Source organism: Microcebus murinus, chromosome 10, assembly GCF_040939455.1.
Source record: "Microcebus murinus isolate Inina chromosome 10, M.murinus_Inina_mat1.0, whole genome shotgun sequence".
In the NCBI taxonomy this organism is placed as follows: Eukaryota; Metazoa; Chordata; class Mammalia; order Primates; family Cheirogaleidae; genus Microcebus; species Microcebus murinus.
Genome location: NC_134113.1, coordinates 29,471,333 through 29,492,177, shown reverse-complemented (window position 1 = coordinate 29,492,177; position 20,845 = coordinate 29,471,333). Strand labels below are relative to the sequence as shown.

Sequence of the window (20,845 nt, the reverse complement as noted above, 5' to 3'; positions counted from 1 at the left end):
AAGATAAAACTCTCCATCAATCTTGATGCCAAGAGCATGGTAATAGGTAATACATTTTCCAAAGAACAAAAGCTGTAGATGTTCTCATTTATTATTAAGATTTAAGCTGTAAGTAAATATATAAAACTTTGATTTTCCTGGGACCAAAGGCTAGAAGACATTACTCACTTGAATGTTTCATAAGCATTTGAAACCACAAAATCCAAAACTGAATTTATCTTGATCTCTCAATAGCCTGCTTTTTCTGATTCTCTTATTCCATTGCTAACACTCTTATCACCCACCAAGTTATGCAAATTAGAGACTGGTTCCATCTCCTCTATGAGACCTCTAATTGTGGCAACCTCTCTAAAGCCCTCTTCCCTAACTATACACCTTTACTAAACTAAAAGTTCTTCTTTAGTTTCACAGGTGATTTCTCCAGACAAGACCACTTTCAGGCTCTGGGGTCCAAATGTCTACCTGATATACATTTGGATGTCTCAGATACTTCAATAATGTCAAAAACAGTACACTCAAACCCAACATATTAATTCCTATTGGTTCTACCTCAATTTACTTTGAAATCACCCTTCATTCCATCTTCCCTACCATAACTGTAGGCCAAGTCACGATCATCACTTGCCTGGGATCACTGCAATAATCTTATTAGCTTCCCAGCTTCTACTCCTCTTTATCTGTAATCCCTTTCTTACACAGTACCCAAAATAGTATTTTAACAACATAAATCATATCACTTCTCAACCTGAATTTTAGAATAAAATTCAGAACCCTTGCGGCCTAGTAAGGCCAGAGATTGTCTCATTTCCTCCACCTCCTTTACACTTAAACAGCCACACTGGCCTCCTTTCCACTTTTAAAATAGCTATATACTTTTCTCGCTTTCGGGCCTCTGCATTTTTTGACTGGAATGCTCTTCTTACAGCCATTTACATAGTGGCTCATTGTAAGCACCATCAGATTTCAGCTCAAATGCCATATCCTCAGAAATTCCCCATCTAGTTTTCCTCAGTTACTTTGTTACAATGTGAATATCCTTTATAGCCCTTCTTGCATTTGTAACTGTCTTATTTAATATCACCCCTCCCCTATGCCATCCAAAATATAAGGCCTATGAGTGCAGGGACCAAGTCTTACTCCTTACAGCATTCATTTTCACTTGACATTATCCATGTGTATCTATCATTCTACCCATTTAGCTTTCTTCTTCCTCTAGAATATAAATCTCATTGCAGTATTTCTAAGTTCCCAGAAGAGTACCAGCACTACACATTTGGTGTTGAATCAATTAATTGATAAAGTTATTGAACGAAAGCAGTTTTTGTGTTTGTGCTTTTATTTATGTTGTTTCTTTGCTCAGAACGTATTTACTGCTCTCTCTACAGTCTAGCTAATACCTCCTTATCCTATAAGACTCAGATTGGATAATTAACCTTCTGGGAAGTCTTACTTGACCCCTCCCATCCAGTGGTTAATATAGCACAATGGTCTTTTAAGCACACAGGTTATAGACAGAGCTGGGCTCTGAACACATTAGGTCTAAGGTGTAAAGCTCTATATATCTTAATTTTTTTAAAAAAAAAAATCTGTCAACATATCTCATAAAGGTATGAAATAATACATGTAAAGCACTTAGCATGGTATCTGGCACACAGCAAGAACTCAAGAAAAAATGCTATTACTTAAGACTAGGTTGCGAGCTCATGTTCTCTGCTCATATAACATACTCCGCATATATCTAGCAAGGTACTAACATTCTGAGTTGCAATTACCATGTGTCTGTCCATCCCCACTCAAGACAGTAACTTCTTTGAGACCAGGGACCAGATCTCAAAACTTTTTATTCTCCAGTACCTAGCACACAGCAGTTGTTTAATAAACTCAAAAAACCAGATAGAAAAAAAATGATTTAAAGAATAAAAGCAAAGTCTAGGATTGCATGCCATTCAATTTTGTAGCCACTGGCCAGATGTTTACATTTGAATGAAATTTAAAAATTCAATTTTCAGTTGTACTAGCCACACTTCAAGAACTCAGCAGTCACACATGGTTAGTGGCTACTCTACTGAACAACATATAAAACATTTCTATCATCACAGAAAGCTCTGTTGGACAAGTCCTGGTCGAAAGCCTGGGAAAACAAACAACTTAATGGCATCTACCATTTAAGATAAATAAATATCAACTGAAAAACCTACCCAGTTAAACGCACTGTGTTAGGTTATGATGCTATTAACACACAGGATTCTCAAAGAGAAGCTAATTAAAAACCCTAAAAAGGTAGCATATGTATACCATAAGCACTATTGTTTCACTTGTCTTGGGTTCACACAGAAAAATAAAATCATAAACACCAAGATTTTTACTAGAAAATTGGTTAAAGTTAAGGCCTAGATCCTCTATAGTTATGAGATTCTGCACATGCAGAACACAGAATGTTTCACCACCTCAGGTCTCACAGGATCTTCAATCCCCACAACAGCAATGCATGTAAGGCCGGTGACAATATCATTTTCATTATCCCACTCTGGTTCTGGTTCTCCTGCTGGAAAATCTCTGAATGCAAGACATATGGTTCTCAAGCCTTCCGATGCCATCGGTTCAATCACAGTTTTTACAATATCATCACGGTCCCTTGGTCTGAATACTTTTGCCTCACCATTAGCACTCAAGATTTTGAAACACCTAAAAGGAAATGTTGAATCCAAACATCAATAATGAATAAAAATAATGGTTAATGCCATGTAAGTGAACTGGAAGGGCTAGAAATCATGGGAAATGATATCTGGAATTTAGAGAATTACTTATGCTGCCTTTTTACAGACTTAAACCATATTTACTTTTCACCTTCTCCTTTACAAAACACTTCTAATCTGTATGGTTCTCATTTGACAGCTCTTTATCACTTACTCTAGAAATTTTCTAAACCTTCTCTTTTTGGAAACGCAGTGCTTTTAAATATTTACGAAGAATCTCTGGAATAACCTATATACCTCACCATTTTGGTATGGAACTAGGCATTAATTTTAATTAACAAAATAATCACAAATATTGTCTTCTTTTAAAATAAAAGGCTATGTTCAGTCAACTCCTTACCTGAGATGTTGTTTCATCACCTATATTTGTTTTAACCGTGAAGAAAAAAAATAACTTATTGTTAAAATAAGGATTCTATCAGAGGGAGAATGCTAAAATAGTTTTATTTTCAGTGACACTAACTATAACCTTTTAATTATGTACTAAGTAAAAATCACACTGTTTACATCCCTACTTAAAGTTTGTTTTTCACAATGCCTCTATATTACTCCTCTCCCTTGTTGATGCTACCTCTTCTTGCTTCTACGGAGAAAATGCCCAAATCCACATCTTCTGCTTTGATTGTCTTCCAAAATTTCTCATCACTGCTGAAAAATTCTACCCAGATGTCGTCCTGGTACCTTAACCTTAATGCACAAAAGACTGGAAGTCACCTCCTAATTGCCCATGTAATAGGCATCAACATTATTTCAACCATTTTGATATATGTCTAAAATTTCACCTGAATATTTACTTTTTCATCATCCATATACTATTAGCTCCTAAGTCCTATATATTCTCCTCTGAACAGTCTCCTGAATGTGTCCACTATTTATTTCCCCGCTACTACCTTCTTCTGGTTCTTACTTCAAGCTAAAGCTATTATAATAGCAATAGCTTTTCAACTGATATTTATCTATAGTCCATACTTTTTTCCTCCCAATCCACACCTGATGCAAGAATTATCTTTAATCAGTATAATTCTACTACCTGATGGAAAAAATAATGCAGTTGCATTATCTGCCTTATTTAATTAAATTTTAACTGCTCAGCCTAACATTTAAGAATCTCTACAACAAAATGTAAATATTACTGTGGTAACACTTATTATATGCCTATTCTACATTAGGCTCTGTGCCAGACATTTTACATGCATTATTTTATTTCATGGTCACAGAGATGGTGGTCATCACTCCCTTTCTCAGTGGAAGAAGATGGAAACTAAGGGAAGAATCTGTCCACATACCAAAGCTAGTTAGTTGCAGAGGAGGAGTTAAAGTATGATTGGTTTTGATTTAAAAATCTGCCCTACACCATCTGTCTATGACCAAGCAAGCCAGGGATGAGACAGATTTCTAACCTGTTACAGTGAAATCAGATAACTAAGTGTACCGTGGAGACAAGAAAGCTCTATATGGCCTATGTGCTACAAAAGCCCATTATGACCCAGCTGAACCATATGACTACATTCCCCCAATATGACCTGCAAAATTCCATCTCCTTTCCTCTGCTGTGGTCTCCTTCACCTTGACATTCTCATGTCATACTAACACCTATCTTAAATGCCACCTCCCTATAGTGTGATCTCTCACGTGAAAACTTTTTACCCATTTATCATACGTGGCCTTTTCAGTTATTTATTTGTATACTTGTCTCTTAAACCTGGTAGACTACAACTACCAAGTGTTCATTAAGATAATACTGGCTTATAATCCACATATAAACAAATTAAAAGTAGAAATATTTGAAATATAATTTCAAATGAATTCCAGTTTTCAAAATTGCTCTTTAAAAATTTTTTAAAGAGTTCTCTACTTCTTTATTGGAATTAAAGAAACCAAAATAATTCCAACGCTTTTAATAACAGATAAACATTAGGGAAATTATATCATATAATGTCAAAATTGAAGCTACCAGTTCATAAAAGGACAGTAAAAAAGATTAGCATTCAAAATGACAGGAGATATTTCAATATGACACTGCAGTACCATAAAATGATAAACCTCACTTTGAAACAAAAGGGAAAATTTCAAGATCTAGTTTTTATGTTATTCTAAAAATTAATCTATAATTCATTTATCACATTTTAATCTACTATTTACAAAGCAGTATTGAAGACATAAACTTGAGTTTTATTTCCCAGAAGGCTTTTACTTTTCATGATCCTATGTAACAATGAAATTAACATGTCCAACAACAAATATCAAGTTTACTTTATTGGATCTGCCAGACTGAATGTAATGGGCTTATTTTCCCTATAACACAATACTAAGAAACAAGAGAAGCTAGTGTGTGAAAATGGCAGAATACTACGGGCAAATACCTGTATACCATAAAATACACTAAAAAACTCTGAGGTCCTATCAAATGCTCAATGTTCACAAAAAGAAAATAAGAACAACAACATAGTAGGTATTCCACAAAGCAACTACAGTCAGCAATTTATTCATCTAAGTATTTTACTCTTACTTTTTCAGAATTATCTCAGATGCACCCTTGCTGAATATTCGATAACTTCCATCTGAATTTTTCAGGACAGTACTCATGGACTTCCTAACAGAATTGAAGGTGTAGACTTTGTACAGTGCTTCTTCTGGTATTTCATTTCTAACATCCTGATAATCCCGTTTTAAATCCAAAAGAAGTCCCAACAAGGCACATTCAGTTTTATTACCAACATGACGAGGTAATCCACCCTCTTTCTCTGGTGGCTATAAGAGAAAAAGGTTTAGAAGCTAGCATCATCTTGTTTTTCTATGAAAGCTTAATTAATAATGTAAAACAGAATGCAACATTCTAAAACAAAATTATATAGGAAATGTCTATTAATATCAGCATTTCAAAGAAGGGCACAGAAAAGTAAAGGTAGAAAGCAGCGTGGGGTGAAAATGACATGGACTCCAATCTCAGCCCTGCCAGTTACTAGCTACATGAAATCTGGCAATTACCCAACTGCTGTGGTCCTTGGCTTCAGCATCTGTAAAACAGGAGCACTTATGACCCCAAAATTAAATGACATAAGACATATAAAGTTTATAGTTGTTTCCTGATACATAGAGTGGGACTTAATTTTAATTCCTTTCCTTTTCTCTTCCTGTATATTAAATAATTCAATCAAATTTGCTTTACCAATTTTTATGGATTAAAAGTATATGCATTAAAATAAAGTACTGTTGCCTTATATGTATTAAAAAGCTTTATTTCCTTCATAGTGCCTTCATAAATACCTTATATAATCATTACAATGGTATTAAAGGTAGATATGATTGTCTTGACAGTTAAAGAAAGCCGAGTTCAGACATTCAGCTAGTAAAAGGCAATGCTAGATCTAGACCCAAGATCCCATAACTTTCCAGTCCAGTCATCCAACTCATGAATGTCTTCACTAACAACTTGCAGTATTATTTTTGTTCATGGTCTTCATCTATAAATCACTAGAAGATATATCAAGTCAAACATAACTTTCATGCTTTCTATTATAAATAAGATTTTTAAAACTTGTAAGGTTAAAAATGTTTTATTCTAAGGTGGCACAAGTCTAGAATTACTTTATTGTGTCAGTTCTAAAAAGGTGTACAGACCAACTTATTGGTAGGAATTACTGAGAAACCAAACAACAGAGAATATAGCAAGCATATTTAAAACATGTTTTTTTAAGTTGAAGTATGGCTTCAAAATTTTCTCTAGAAAATTGAGAGTTGACATTCTATAGTAAGATAGCCTGGAATTTCACAAAATGAGCTTAATAAGAATTTAAAATTAAGAACATGCTCTGGTTATAAGGCTTGAGAGTTTCTGAACACAGGAAATTCAAAATATAGGAGAAAAATGCAAATAAATAGAATGTGCATGTTGATCAAAAGACCTTACTCATAACACAAATAATATTTTCAAAAACCTTATGTGTATATAATATATATCACATGGGTATATGCCTTTTAAAAACTGAACATAATTCAGTTTAATTTATAGAGTCTAAAGAATGAATACATATAGTCTAATCATTAAAGACTTATAAATTAATTTTCATATATAAAAATTATTAAAAAAACCTTACCAATATTTTTGATGTATAAGCACAATTCACAGAAATTCCTGTTACAAGACAGGACAAAGTATTTGGTGGAATAGCTTCTGGTTCAGGAATCTTTTTATAATGTTTTTCATTTATGTAAGCTTGAACAACTGTCATTCTGTTCATTGTCAATGTTCCTGTTTTATCTGAACAGATAGCCGTAGCATTTCCCATGGTTTCACAAGCATCCAGATGCCTTACTAAGTTATTATCTTTCATCATTTTCTACAGTAACCAAAAAAAAAAAAAAAAAAAAATCCGGTTAAGCTACCCATAGAATAATTACCTCATTATATCAAAATGATTAAAAACTGCTTTAAAATCAGAATCAAAACTCCCAGCTTTATAGATATACTGTACAATGTACCAATTTAATACTGGAAGAATTTTAGCATATTGACCTATTCAAATAAGCTAACGAGAATACTAGCTTTTTGTGGTTTGAATCACCTTACTGTTGCATAACGTAATTTATTAAATGAATTCAGATATCTGTACCCACATGCAAACCATGTTGACAATATGACTCCAAGAGTTTCTGCAAAATGTCCTTACACTACTACAAGAGCAATGACAATCTGTACTGTAAGTACAGTGGTACTTATAGTAGCATAAGAGTATATTAAAAGATTAAATCTCCTTATTAAGTAGAAAACAAAAGATTCTTATATCAGTCTCTAAGAAAAAAATTACTTTTTATTGGTTAAAATAAAGAGTGGGTATGTAGTTGCTTGATTTCTGGGTTTTTTTTTTTTTTTTACTCTGATAGATTAAGATCGTTTCTAAAAAACCAAGGGTTGTCACAGTAGTCCCAAAGGGCTTATAATTAATTCTCAAAACATGTGGAATAGTTTAAAAACTATAGAGTTACTTTACAAAGTCTTTTCTATGACGACTAATATGTAAGATACTGCAAAACACTGGTTTCTTGAAGAAATAAATATGGGGGAAAGACATGGACTTCCCAAATTACTCATGGTTTGCATATTAAGGATTAAAAGAATGAAGTAAAGAAATTTTCTTTTTTCCCTGCAGTAAAGAAAACCTGTTCAATTTTGCAAAATTCTAACAAAGGATCCATAAAGGCTACGCCTTAGTGGGAAAAAAAGCAATTTAGTCCTGGTATACTACCAGGACTAAATAAACACTTAATGAAAGCCTAAAGAACATTAGTTAAAATGCTCTTATTCACTTTGTATTTAAGAAACACAAATCAATCCTGTCAATACGTTTCCGATCAATTAAAAAGTATCATTAATGACTTCAAAATGAACTAATGACAATATTGGTAAAATGACTGTTCAATGTGTGTGAAACTTATATTTACCCCAAATATTTCTAATTATTTTAAAACATCAAAAAAAGGGACAAATACATGATTACGCTGTATTTCATCATCATTTTGACAAATTTACCATTTTATTTTTGAAACAAAAGCTGTTAAATCTCTGAAAAGAAAATAAATTCAAACAGTAAGCAAAAACATTCTTATCAGGACATGTCTAATACTGAAGATAAGAGTGCTACAGCAGAAACTATGACTAATTATTTCATATTACGCACTGTCAGCAATGTTACTTAAGGAGAACTGCTAATTAACATTTGAAAATTTTAAAAGCAGCATTCGTCCATTTAGCATAATTTTTTTAAACCCGTGAGACCATTTTGAAAAAAGATAAAAACTGTACCAACTAAACCTTTTTTTTTAAAAATCCCATTTACCCTTTTCATATAAGACAGAAAACTGGTAAAAATAAATTAACAATCTTCAAACAGATTATTACTTCAGGTAAACAGCAGTAAGCAGAGCCATTAAATTTTTTTTTAGCATTCTACTTAGAAAATAAGGACTGAGCTACTATAAATTGAGTGATCAGAGAAGGTGACATCTGAAGAGACCTGAATAAAGTAAGACAGCAGTTTATTCAAAGGAAGGAACTAGTGGGCCCTGAAGTGAGAACACAGTTGGGATATTTGAAAACCAGCAGGAAGGCTGGTGAGGCTGGGCCAGAGTGAAAGAGGTCAGGAAATGAGCACTGAGTGGTCAGCAAGGGCCAGACTGGCAAGGCCTCACAGGCCAAAGAAAGGAGTTTGGATTTTACTCTAAGTGTGGTGAGATGTCACTGGAAGGTTTTACACATGGAAATAATATGATCTGAATTTTTTTTTTTTTTTTTTTTTTTTTTTAAGAAACAAGAGTCTGATTACAAGTGTGAAGACTAGATTGTGGTCCAACTATGGGGATGGAAAAGTAGAAACAAGGCCTTGGGAAGTTGGACTTGAGTGAACCCTCTGCTCCTGTAACACAGGTAAATGACAACTACTCTCACCTTAATTTTACAGATGGGAAGGAGGAGGTGACTTAACTTGACAGCATAACTATCACAGAATGAAAACTAGGCTAGAACTTTGCCAAGCAGAGCTGTGCTTGCTATGCATAGGTTTCTATGTACAGAGATATTCAACTGGGGAGAGGTGCAGGGAATCAAGCAGAGCATTTCTAAAGAAAACAGTGTACATTTATGAAAGTCCACCACTCTCAGAACCAGATGAGCATTTTCTATACCAGTTGAGGCTTTAATCATTATTCATCTGTACTTAACTATTTTCTACTTACCTTGACTGAATAAGCCAGTGAGATAGTGACTGCAAGTGGAAGACCTTCTGGCACTGCGACCACTAAAACCGTAACTCCAATAATGAAGAATTTCACAAAATATTGTATGTAAATCGGTGTGCACTCAGCAAGCCATGGTCTCTTCTGAACCCAGAAAGTATCGATTACAAAATATAATACTAGAATGATAACTGTGATAGCAGACATCAACAGACCTTTTAGAATAGAAAAAAAGAAAAATGTAATTATTTAAATTTCCAGATATTACCCATTGCCAGGTACATATCAGCCACTATGAGGAGTTATAACTGGTTTGATGACATTTATTTTAATTTCTCTGAGACACTGTCACCTCCTTTTTGCACCTAACTTACCACTTGACATTGACAGATTTAACTTTTGCTTCCAAGTATAGCCCTGTCCTCAGGAGAACTGGGAGAAAATCATTTATGATTCTTTCCTAAACTTAATTGTATCTTTGGCCTTCTACTAAAGCTGAGGCAAAATAAAAGGCAATGACAAGGAAATACCCAAAGCTTATCACAAACTGGCGCTTTATGTGTTCAAGAGGCAACTTGCTTAATCCTGAAAGAGGATGGTAAGAATCTGATTGGCGGGGAGACTTGGAATTAAATATTTGGCCCTGTGTTTAACACACTGACTGCCATGTGAGCTGATTTAACTCAGGCCAGTTTTGAGCCCGAGGCCTTGTGAAGCAAAACCCTGCAGTTGGTTTGTGAAAGTCTTACTTGTTGATGTTCTTATTGTTACAATTCATATTGACAATTCTAAAAACATGGATTGTGTTGCATATAACTCATGCACAGAAAACAACAAAAAATAACAAATTAGAAAGGATCGTTTTCTTTTAATAAAACACTGTGGCCCCAGGGAAAGTTGTTTTTTTCTACTGTGGCAATGTGTTAAAAAAATACATAAGAATAAAATTATATTATCTGAATTATCATTATTTTTTGTTATATCCTTACTGCTTCAATAACTTAGAAAACCAAGAGTTAAACATGTATTACAAAAACACTTAGCTCCACTTTGCAGGATACTTAGCCTCTTATATATTAAAAAATAAGATTAAGTCTACATATCCAGGTCTAATCCTAATCTAACATCTACTAAATGCCACCACCACCTCAAATTGACTTTTCCCTCAACACTGTACTGAGTCAGTATCAAAATTTGGCTACATAATTATAAAAAGTAAATATGTGCTATTAGATAATAAGTTTATTGAGGATAGAAGCAAAAACTTCACTTTTTTATCATATTCCTAGAAAGTAGTGAAAGGATACACTTTAAGTGATTTTAATCATGCTTACTTGTCCATACAATGTTCTTTCAAAAAGATAATAGTGCTGGAGGGCACACTCTTTTTTTAATTGAAGAGCTCTGCTTCCCCCCCCAATGGTTTTATTAACAGGTATTTTCTAGTGAGGGCAGTAATTTAGTAACTTTAGCCACACTACAACAAATCCTAAATTCTAACATTTAGCAAAACAAATTTTTTCATATATAACCAATACAAAGATGAGCGAAATGTGTGATGAAATTTCTTTGTATTAAAACATAATTGGATAATCTCTACTGAATTACCTCATTGGTAGCTTTCTCTCTACTGCCCTCAGAAATTCAGAGATTAGTGCATGGGCTTGAAAATTGGGCAGATTTAGGCACTAATCCTAAATTGACCACACAGTATTAGCTAGTTGACAGAGGTCAATTCTCTCTACGTAAAATGGGGATAATAGTCCCTAAGCTGCAATGATATTATGAGTATCTACAGTAACTAGATGGGCCCTGGGCACATTGTGGATAAAACTGAAAATATTTTTAAGTCTCTTACTCACAAAGCAATAACTTCAGCTGTAAGGTGTCAAAAGTCAGTTTTTAAGCAGAAAGTTAGCATGTTTTAAAATAAAACATCTTATTTTCTTCTGTATGTTATACCTGCTTTGCCAATCTGAACAGCCAGTTTTGTAAGTTTTCCTTGTAAAACGGATTTTTCCTTTTTTGGCAAATTTGCTTTCTTTTTGTCTTTTTCATCACCATCTCCACCTTCTTCACTCTTCAATGGCTGCATTTCCATGGCTGCACCATCCTGGGCTTTTGCTACATGTAAGAGCAAACATAATTTTACGACATTTTAAAGAAACATATCACTATTCACATTTCAAAGCAATCAGTTTCTTATAGAAACTAAAAAAGGCATAAAGCATTCAACTTTGTGTGAGTTTGTGTGTGTATGTGTCTACAAAGAGCAGACAATAGGGACAATAGGTTGTGAAACTCTGTACCAGATTTCATAGTATTGTGCTAGGCAATGGGGATAAGGCATAAAAAGAAATACAGGGTCCTTACACTGAGAACTAAAGAATACTAACTCATTTCCTTTTTTCTGTGTTATATTAGGTAATAATCTAAATACCAGAAATCCCTCCCCTATAATTTATGACCATAATATAAGGTTTACATATGACTATTGCTACAGAGAAATGTGCATATATTTAAGTTTAAATAAATGCAAAAAATATTTATGCCACATATTTTATTTCTTATGTATTTTTGCTACCAACTATATAATAATCGATGTTAAAATACCTGAAATACTTAAAGTTGCAAGTTATCTGCATAAGCTTATTACAGGCTGAGCATCCCTAATCCAAAAACCTGAAATGCTCCCCAATCTGAAACTTTGTGAGCACTGACATGACACCACAAGTGGAAAATTCCACACCTGACTTCATGTGATAGGTCACAGTCAAAAGTTTGTTTCATGCTCAAAATTGTATAAAATTATCTTCAGGCTATATATATATAAGGTATATAAGAAACATAAATGAATTTTGTGTTTAGACTTGGGTCTGATCCCCAAGATATCTCATTACATTTACGCAAATATTCCAAAATTAGAAAAAATCTGAAATATTTTTCGTTCCAAACATTTTGGATAAAGGACACTCGACTTGTACACACATAATTAAAATCTTACTAACATTGTAGAGACAGCATGACTAAAGCACTGGTAGGAAGAAAGGTTAACCCAAGTTAACATATATTGATTTTGCCTGCCACATGTATCCTACTTTTGGATACAGTACACAGATCTATTTTTGGGTATAATGAAAACAAGCTACAAGCTCAATGTACTTTTATCCTCTTGAATTTACCTTTGTTGCGATTCTCAATAGCTCCATCTTGTTTCTTATCTGTAGGAACAAAATGGGAATTAAAGCTTTCCCAAAGAAATAAATACAGCCATGCTAAATTATGCAGAGGTAGTTCACATTTCTATAAGAGAACTGTTATACAATGGGGGGGGGGGGGCGGGTCTGTCCAGAGATTAGAAAACATTTAGCTTGCAATGATCTGCTAAGTCAATCACTCCCTAGGTCTTATCGATGGAAAAATACTCCAAAAACAATGTAGGGCATCTATACTTGTTTGATTTCTCCATAAGACTGTACTCTTTTAAAAGCTATAATAAACCAAAATATAGTACAAGAGGTTTTCAAACTAAATACAGATATAACTCTGAGAAAGCAGAAAAGGGCAGGGATGGAGAGGGAGAGAGGAATGTTAAAAAAAACAAAAAACCAAAAAACAGGCACACAGGAGAGCTTTGAGAGAACAAAAATTTTACGTATGAAAGATAAAAGAGGCTAGTAAAACTAGAATATGAATGTAGAAACAAGCCAGCAAGACTACCAGTTAAGGTAATTCTCCAAATTAGCTTCAATTTGGCAACACAGAAAGATGAGCATGTCTGAAGTAATAAACCAATTAAGGAGAGGACAGGTCTATTGCCTGGAGTATACAGTACAATATTTAAAATGACAGGCAACAGAACCATTCAGCGTATTTTGTTCCAACTTCTTTATCAAGGAGAACTATCCTCAAACTGGAAAACATGGAACAAATATGGTCAAGAAGGAACAGAAGCTCAAGATAGATGAGGAGATAGTAAGAGAATACCCAGCTACTTTCAATGAGCTCAAGTTTGGAGAGACCAAACAGTCACAGTTCAGGCTACTGAGGGAACTGAAAACAGGTTATCCTGAATCCTTCTGAGTAATTGCCAAAGTAGTCAAGGGAATGAGAGAAGGGCCGAAGTCCATAAATGGAAAAATGTTGTCCTGTTCTACTAAAAAATAAAACAAAACAAAAAAACAAGGTAGATAATTAATTAGATGATTGGAGGTTAATTTGTTAACTCCTGTGGGAGTATTCTGGACTGGATTAATAAAAACAGTTGTATAAGACTTTGAGAAAAAAAGTGCTTCTTGGAAAAGACACTGTGGAGTCAATAAGAATAAAGTCAAAATGCAAACTTCCCTTCCTTTTTTAACAGGGTTTGATGACTTTATCAGGCCCTGTTAATTAGTTTGGAGCACAGTATGTGATTAAGGGCAGACTCTTGAGCCAGAGGAGAAGATCTGACCAACCATTTACTAGCACTTTAACCTGGAACAAGTTACATAACCTTCATAAGCCTCAGTATACTCATCAGTAAAAATAATAATAATGATCTTTACTTTGTATGGTGTGAGGATTGATGAGATAGTACATGCAAAGCACTCAATAAATGGAATCATTACTACAGGTTTTCGAATTACAGTTCATTCAGTCTTAGAAAACTTATGAAGGCACATTGAGGGCTGCCTCAAGGAGTGGGACAGAGAAAACCTAGAATATGGAGCTTGCCACCCTCACCTGCAGCCAGAACTTTTCAAATACATTTTTGTTTGAAATAAGAATTTCATAGCGAAAGACAAAACTCAAAAAACAAAGCAAATCACTCAAATATTAAAAACACTGCTACAGTTATGGCAAACCAAGATTTTAGAAGGCATTTATTTTAGAAGATCTCAAAATACTTATAAGAGAAAGAGAAATATGGCCTTGCTACCCTAAGTAAAATTAAATAAATCTAAGTGGCTAAACCACAGTAAACTGCTATCAACCTAAAGGGAAAAGACTCCAGGAGTGATCCTGAGTGGGAGAGAAGCGGGGTACACCAGATCCAGCAGGGTGGGAAGGGCTTTTTAAAGGTGGCATGCCCCTCAACTAGGAGATTCTGACGTGTCACCTGCACATGGGATTGTTTCTTTTAAGATCCTTGTGGATTAAAACATCAAGTTCACTGATGATAGATCACTGGGAGGAATAGCAGATACAATGGATCAGAATAAAGATCTTGATAGCTAATGATGGACTGAATATAACAAGACAAACATAAAGTATCAAAATGAAGTCCTTGTCTTATGTCCAAAAACCTACTGAATAAATATAGAATGGGAAATGTAAATAGTAAAAAACTTGAAAAAGATTAAAAGCATGAGACCAAAATGTGATATAGCTGAAAAAGAACACTACTATTGAAGTAGCAGAAAAAAATAAGCACATAGGTAGTGAGAGCTCAATTCATTTTGCAGATACGATGACAGGGGAGACTCTCAATAATGGAGAACAGACAGAATAAAGCCAATGGAAGTATTCAAACAGATGCCGAATTTGTCTGGCTATGGTAAAGGGGACTGATGTACTCCCTAACGGTCTTTAATGGACTATTAAGTCTAAAAGAAAAATTCTCTATCCTTTAATTCTACCACTTGAAAGTAAAATATTGGGTAATTAACTTTTTGTACAACTTTTCGTATCAGAATCTCATGAAAAGAAGTCTATTTCCTGTACCAGTTCTTAGAATCTAGTTGCCAGATTTCCAAATATCAATCCTTATAGCAAATTGTTATTCTTACTTTTCTTTTCCTTTTTCTTTTCATCTTTCTTCTCTTCCTCTTCACCTCCAGCTCCAAGTAAGGTAAAGATAATTCCAGTCTGAGAATTTACACCTACAGCTGTAACTACCATTCTTCCAGAGCCTTCCATTACATGAGTACCTACAACAACAGAAAACTTAAGTTTGTTTTTTAAAATTTATAATGAATTTCCCTGCTATCACCAAATTTTAAACTTTAGTAATACTGTCCTTAATATCCTCAATATTTAATAAGACATTAAGTAAAACCTCAATTCTCGTGCTTAAGGTTTAACTTAGTAGTAGGGTGAGTTCAAGGCTCACCCTACTACACATTTACCAGGTGATTTTGGGAAAATTGTAACATCTCAATTCCTTGTCTGTACAATTCATAACAATATTATGAGATTTACATTTCTCAAGTAAGTCTATAAATGTAAAGTGCTTAGCATACTGCTTAGAATTTGTAAGAGTTCAATGCATGCTCATTATTAATGATAACTTACAGTATGAGGGACAGTTCTCTAAGAAATACACTGCTTATAAAGAAACATACTTACAACCAAAAGGACTCCACAGCAACAAATGTCACATTTACCACACCCAACCCCACAACCTCTCCAGGCTTTCATTTCAGCCTGCCTAGATTACTACAGAGCCCCCCTAGTTAGGTCTCTCTCCCTTCCCAATGTATCCTGAAATCAGTTTTAATCTTCCTGAAATGAGATCTCATCATATGCATTCACAGCTGAAAAATTTCTGATCCTACAATGTTTACTAGATTAAGTCCAAAGTCTTCACCTTGAGACCAACCAACCTTTCAAACTTTTTCATCCACTACTCTAACATAAAATTCCACTACAGAAAGCTAGCGAGCACAGATGGGAATACTGACTGAACTCTATGTCTCTCATGACTGACCTTGTAAGTTGGCAGACATCATTACTCTTATTTTCTAGGAAATTGCCTAAGGTTATACAACCATTAAGTGGGACGCAAAGACTCAGTCCAGCTCCATCAGAGGATAAAGGTATATTCTTCTTATGATATAATGCTGGTAAGTTTGCTTACAGTTTCATAACTTGTACATCCACATTTCTGCATCTTTCCTTACTCATTAAAAGGCTTCCCACACCTCAATTCTAATCTTTTTTATGAATTTTAATCAGGCTTCAGAACTTCCCCCTCCCCACCTTTTTTAAACATTCAATAAAGTTGTCTTTACAAAAATCACTTAGTTGTATTTTGTCTCCCAGTTTACAACCTTTTGGAGGACATGGTCTGTAGCACCTACCACCATCTTCTGTACCAAATGGATACTCAAAGGCTATTTGCTAATTAAGATCATAAAGCATACACACTTACTCCAGTATTTAAGAATTTATATTTGGTTTTTAAGTACTGAGTAACTTATCCAATGTGAATTTTTTAGGCCTTTGATTTTCCTGCTTTTAAAAATCTATATTCTGTGTATTTCATTAATTATTAGCTTCTTTTGCAGTGAAAGTACAAGGAAAACAAGAAGTGAAATTCAAGATAGTGAAACAATATTTACTAAGTACTACATGTAAAAAACAGTTTATTTTTTAAAAAAATTCTAGTTTCCTCCAGACGTCAATTTTTCAAGTTCTGTTCTTCCTTACCATAGAAAATGAGATGTTGGCAGTTAATGTGCTCAAAGTAAACAATTTTTGGTCTTGGTCATATCCCCACCACTAACTGAATACTACTTTTAAAAATCTAAATTTAAGAAGCCAAGAACAGCAGTAAGACATGGCATCATGAGAGTAAATTTAAAAATAAATGCATGTCATGTTTTTTAGTACATTTTTGGAATAGGGAAGTAAATGCAGAAAAACTTTCCCACCCATACTGCGATAAGGAACTCTGCAAAGTTATTTCAGTCTTTTCTTAAACATGGAAAATTTATAGAGTTCACTTGGTATACTTGGTGTGTTAGGAACCTGAGTCTACATAAAGCTTACCAGTCATCTCTGTTAAAACAGAAAAAGACCAAAGTTCATTTAAAGGAAATCAACCTGAAGAGCTAAGCTCTGTGTAAACAAGCTTGAGGTACATAAAAGTCCATGCAGTATATATAGCAAAAGGAGACAATCTCAGCTTGTCACACATAATTGTGGCCCAGTTAATCTGAGGTATGATTAGATAGTTTTCCTCTCCTGTGGAAAGGATATAGATTTTATATGGTTAACATCAACTACAATTTCTTAGAAACACGGCAAGGATACACATTATACTTAAATACATTATAGTATAAAGCCAAAATATTTCTATTTGGTATGAATGAAAAGCACACCAATACAAAGAAAGACCCAAATAGAGTATAAATGTTCTAAGTGGAGTAGGATATTGAAGGATATACAGTAGGATATACAAACCTCAAAATTTTTTTGACGGAATGTAAATCTGTATTACAATCAGAACTTTTACCTTACCTGTAATGGTGTTTATAAATGTATACACATGTAATTACTATTTATTTTTTTGCAATAAGCTCTTTTTTGGGCACACATTTGCAATTTTTTAAAAAGTAATGAATAAACTTAGGTTTTGCTCCAAAGTGGTCATTCTAACTTAACTGCTTGTTGATACCACAGAATTATCTTTGGTTTCAGTAAAATCATGTTCAACCAATTAAAACTTAAAGCTCATAGAGAAGGACTGAAATATTATAGCTGCCAAGTTATTAAATAGTTAAATCAGTAGGAACCTTCTGACAATGTATAAAATGTTAGTGTTTGATCAACATCTGATAATAATAGAAGGGAATTCATTAATTTGCTTTAAACATATAATCACTCTTTGATTTTATACTTCAGCAGGTCTTAAGGATAAACATGATATAAAATAACAAAACAATTCAACACATATCATTTCATCACATATCTATTTAGTTTTATCATTATACTAACACCAATTCTCACACTTGATTTTTTGGACTCAGGTTCCTTATTTGTAAAATACAGCTTTGCATTTAAAGATCTCTAACGTTTCTGTTAGCTTACCCCCTCAAAAAGTCTCTATGTATTATAAGGATAGGGGATAGCATAAAATACAGATTCTTGTTTACATTGTTGGCTCTTAGGAAAACAGTGTTTGCTGACAACAGTACATACTGTCGGGGAGAAAAAAGTTCACAGTTACAAAATAAGTTAATACCTGATAGAAGTAAGGGATCCTTATCTAAAGACTTCTTAACATGATCAGATTCACCAGTCAATGAGCTTTCATCAATTTTAAGATCATTGCCTTGAATAAGTATGCCATCAGCTGGAAGAAGATCACCTAAAATAAAAAGCAATGAATGCTAAACTGTCAGTAAGAATAATTTTATGCTTAGTGTCAGATGTATTGCTCTTTTCTACTTACCATATTTCACTTGAGCAATATCTCCAACAGTAATGTCAGCTACAGGTATCTGAATGACTTGACCACCCCTGATGACGGTGAACTTCTGTTCTTGTTCAATTCTACTCTGCAAACCTCTAAACTGTTTTTCCTTACTCCAGTCGTTGAAAGCTGTCACTAATACCACACATACTACAGACAAGAGGATTGCTGCCCCTTCAATCCAACCAGTTTCACCTTCACCTTCTTCCTCCCCAACAGAAACTTCTCCACAAACTATTTGGAAAGAAAGAAAAAATGCTTATCAAAAAAAATCCTGAATTGATAACAACATACATATATAACTCCAAATCATATTTTCATTTTAATAATGTTTATTTACTGTACCAATTTTACTTACAACTCCAAATTCATTAAGTTAAAAGCATTCCACAACAACGAGAACACTTACTATGTCAATTTCAAGTTCCCTGCTTCTGAGATTCTCAACCTCAGGACAGGGAAGCAGAATAGGGTACTAGTTAAAAGTAAGGACACTAAAAGAGATTAAAACTCAGTCCTAAGGCAAGTTATTTAATTTTAAGACTTGGTTCTTCGCCTGTCAAATTAGGGCACCACCACCTCTCCCAGAGTCATTGTGAGGATACCTAGAAAGTAGGAGACCAATGGCTGAGCCATCCTTCACACTCACCAATTATTTACTACATCATTTTTATTGGACTGTGATCAAAGCTTGGCTTTTATAACATGAAAAGTTAAGCAAAGTACTACTTGTTAATTTAACTATTTGAGTACCTACTAGATGCCAGACGCTATTTTAGGAGCTAGAGATACGGTAGTGAATAAGACATACTAACTCCCTTTCATCATGGAACCCACACTGAGAATGGTAGGTGGGATGGTGTATGAAGAATTCCTACAGGTATGAAGAATACCTGAAGAACTTCAGGTACTGATAAGAGCTGCAAAGAAAATAACACATGGTGATGTGTTATCAAACAAAAAAAGAGGACTGAGGTTCAGTGAGAAGAAAAAGGCTCCTCTGAGGTGTCTATGACATTTGAGCTAGGAGCCAAATGCTAATAGGGAAACAGCCATATAGATCCAACGGGAAAAGAATTCCAGGGAGAGATGAAAGTCAGTGCAAATGCTTGAAGGCAGAAAAGAATTCAGAAAAGGATGAGGGGGAAAAAACTGAAAACCCAAAACTGTAGAGTCAACAATGGTGAAGAATAATGGAACCGTGCTTTGGGGACTTCCGGCTGTAATCTACTTGTGAGTCTAAAATCAATTCAGCAGTGCATGACCAGCATTCTGAAAAATTAAACAGAACACAACAGAAAGGATATACATGTAGTAAAGGTAAGTACTGCTTCTTGAAACTATACTCTGATCACTTATAAATTCACATGAAGGAATATATGTTTCTGGGTTGTTATGTAAAATTATTTCTTACTGAGTTGAATTGAAATGTCTGAAAGCTAATGGTTTTCCTAGGACAGACAAGGCAGGAGAAGACTATTCAAAAGAAAAGAATGAGTAAACAGATGACACTAAAATGATTAAAGCATATTCCATAACCATGAGCAAAGACTGAAGAAAGGATCTGAGGTGTGAGGGCACCGATTAAACATTAATGTGGGAGAGGAATGTTGGGTAGATTAAAGGGAGAGAAGGCAGAGAATGAAGTAAGATCAACTGAGGATGAAATGGAAGAAATGACATGTGAACAGTCACAAAAAATATCCTGAGAATCATCAATAGGCTTGACTCTTACTGGGTATAAGGGATGTTTTCTAAAATAAGGTAGAGACAGGATAATCTACTGACTGGTGGGGGCACCAACCCAAATACTAGAACTTCTATGTTAATTATCTTCAAGTTCAAGATATCACTATGTATCACTGTACACAATAACCAGTTAAGTGAATTGATGATTTAGATTATTTAAACAGTAGAAGCTGTAAGGATAACATCCCCCTCACACCCAGAAGATAGGAGATTAATTCTAAATTAGAACAAGTCTGGACTCAAGGACAAATGAAGGTTGAAATATCATTCTGACCACTTCCATCAACTCAGAAATATACCTAAAAGATTATCCAAATGAAGCATTTCAGAGGGTTTTGATTGTCATTTATTAAAAATATGGAAATACAATACTTCATAATGAGAACAGATATGAGAACCCAATTATCTCCAATGAAGCAAGAATAGA

The 20,845-nt window shown here is 34.2% G+C and overlaps 1 protein-coding gene across 13 annotated transcripts in view; it reads right to left on the bottom strand.

Moving 5' to 3' along the window:
* The window catches only part of ATP2B1 (ATPase plasma membrane Ca2+ transporting 1), a 112,606-nt gene that overhangs the window by 25,279 nt on the left and 66,482 nt on the right, over positions 1-20,845 (bottom strand). For 9 of the 13 annotated variants that reach the window (XM_012753872.3, XM_012753870.3, XM_012753876.3 and 6 more), the window contains 9 exons: positions 18,649-18,903; positions 18,439-18,564; positions 15,260-15,400; positions 12,671-12,709; positions 11,451-11,612; positions 9,489-9,703; positions 6,854-7,096; positions 5,266-5,507; positions 2,448-2,685 (listed from right to left, as the gene is read on the bottom strand). In XM_012753872.3, the coding sequence (XP_012609326.1) occupies positions 2,448-2,685; positions 5,266-5,507; positions 6,854-7,096; positions 9,489-9,703; positions 11,451-11,612; positions 12,671-12,709; positions 15,260-15,400; positions 18,439-18,564; positions 18,649-18,903 (1,661 nt within the window). The remainder of the gene's footprint in view (positions 1-2,447; positions 2,686-5,265; positions 5,508-6,853; positions 7,097-9,488; positions 9,704-11,450; positions 11,613-12,670; positions 12,710-15,259; positions 15,401-18,438; positions 18,565-18,648; positions 18,904-20,845) is intronic. The other 4 variants (XM_076007115.1, XM_076007112.1, XM_076007114.1 and 1 more) reach the window with 1 other exon arrangement.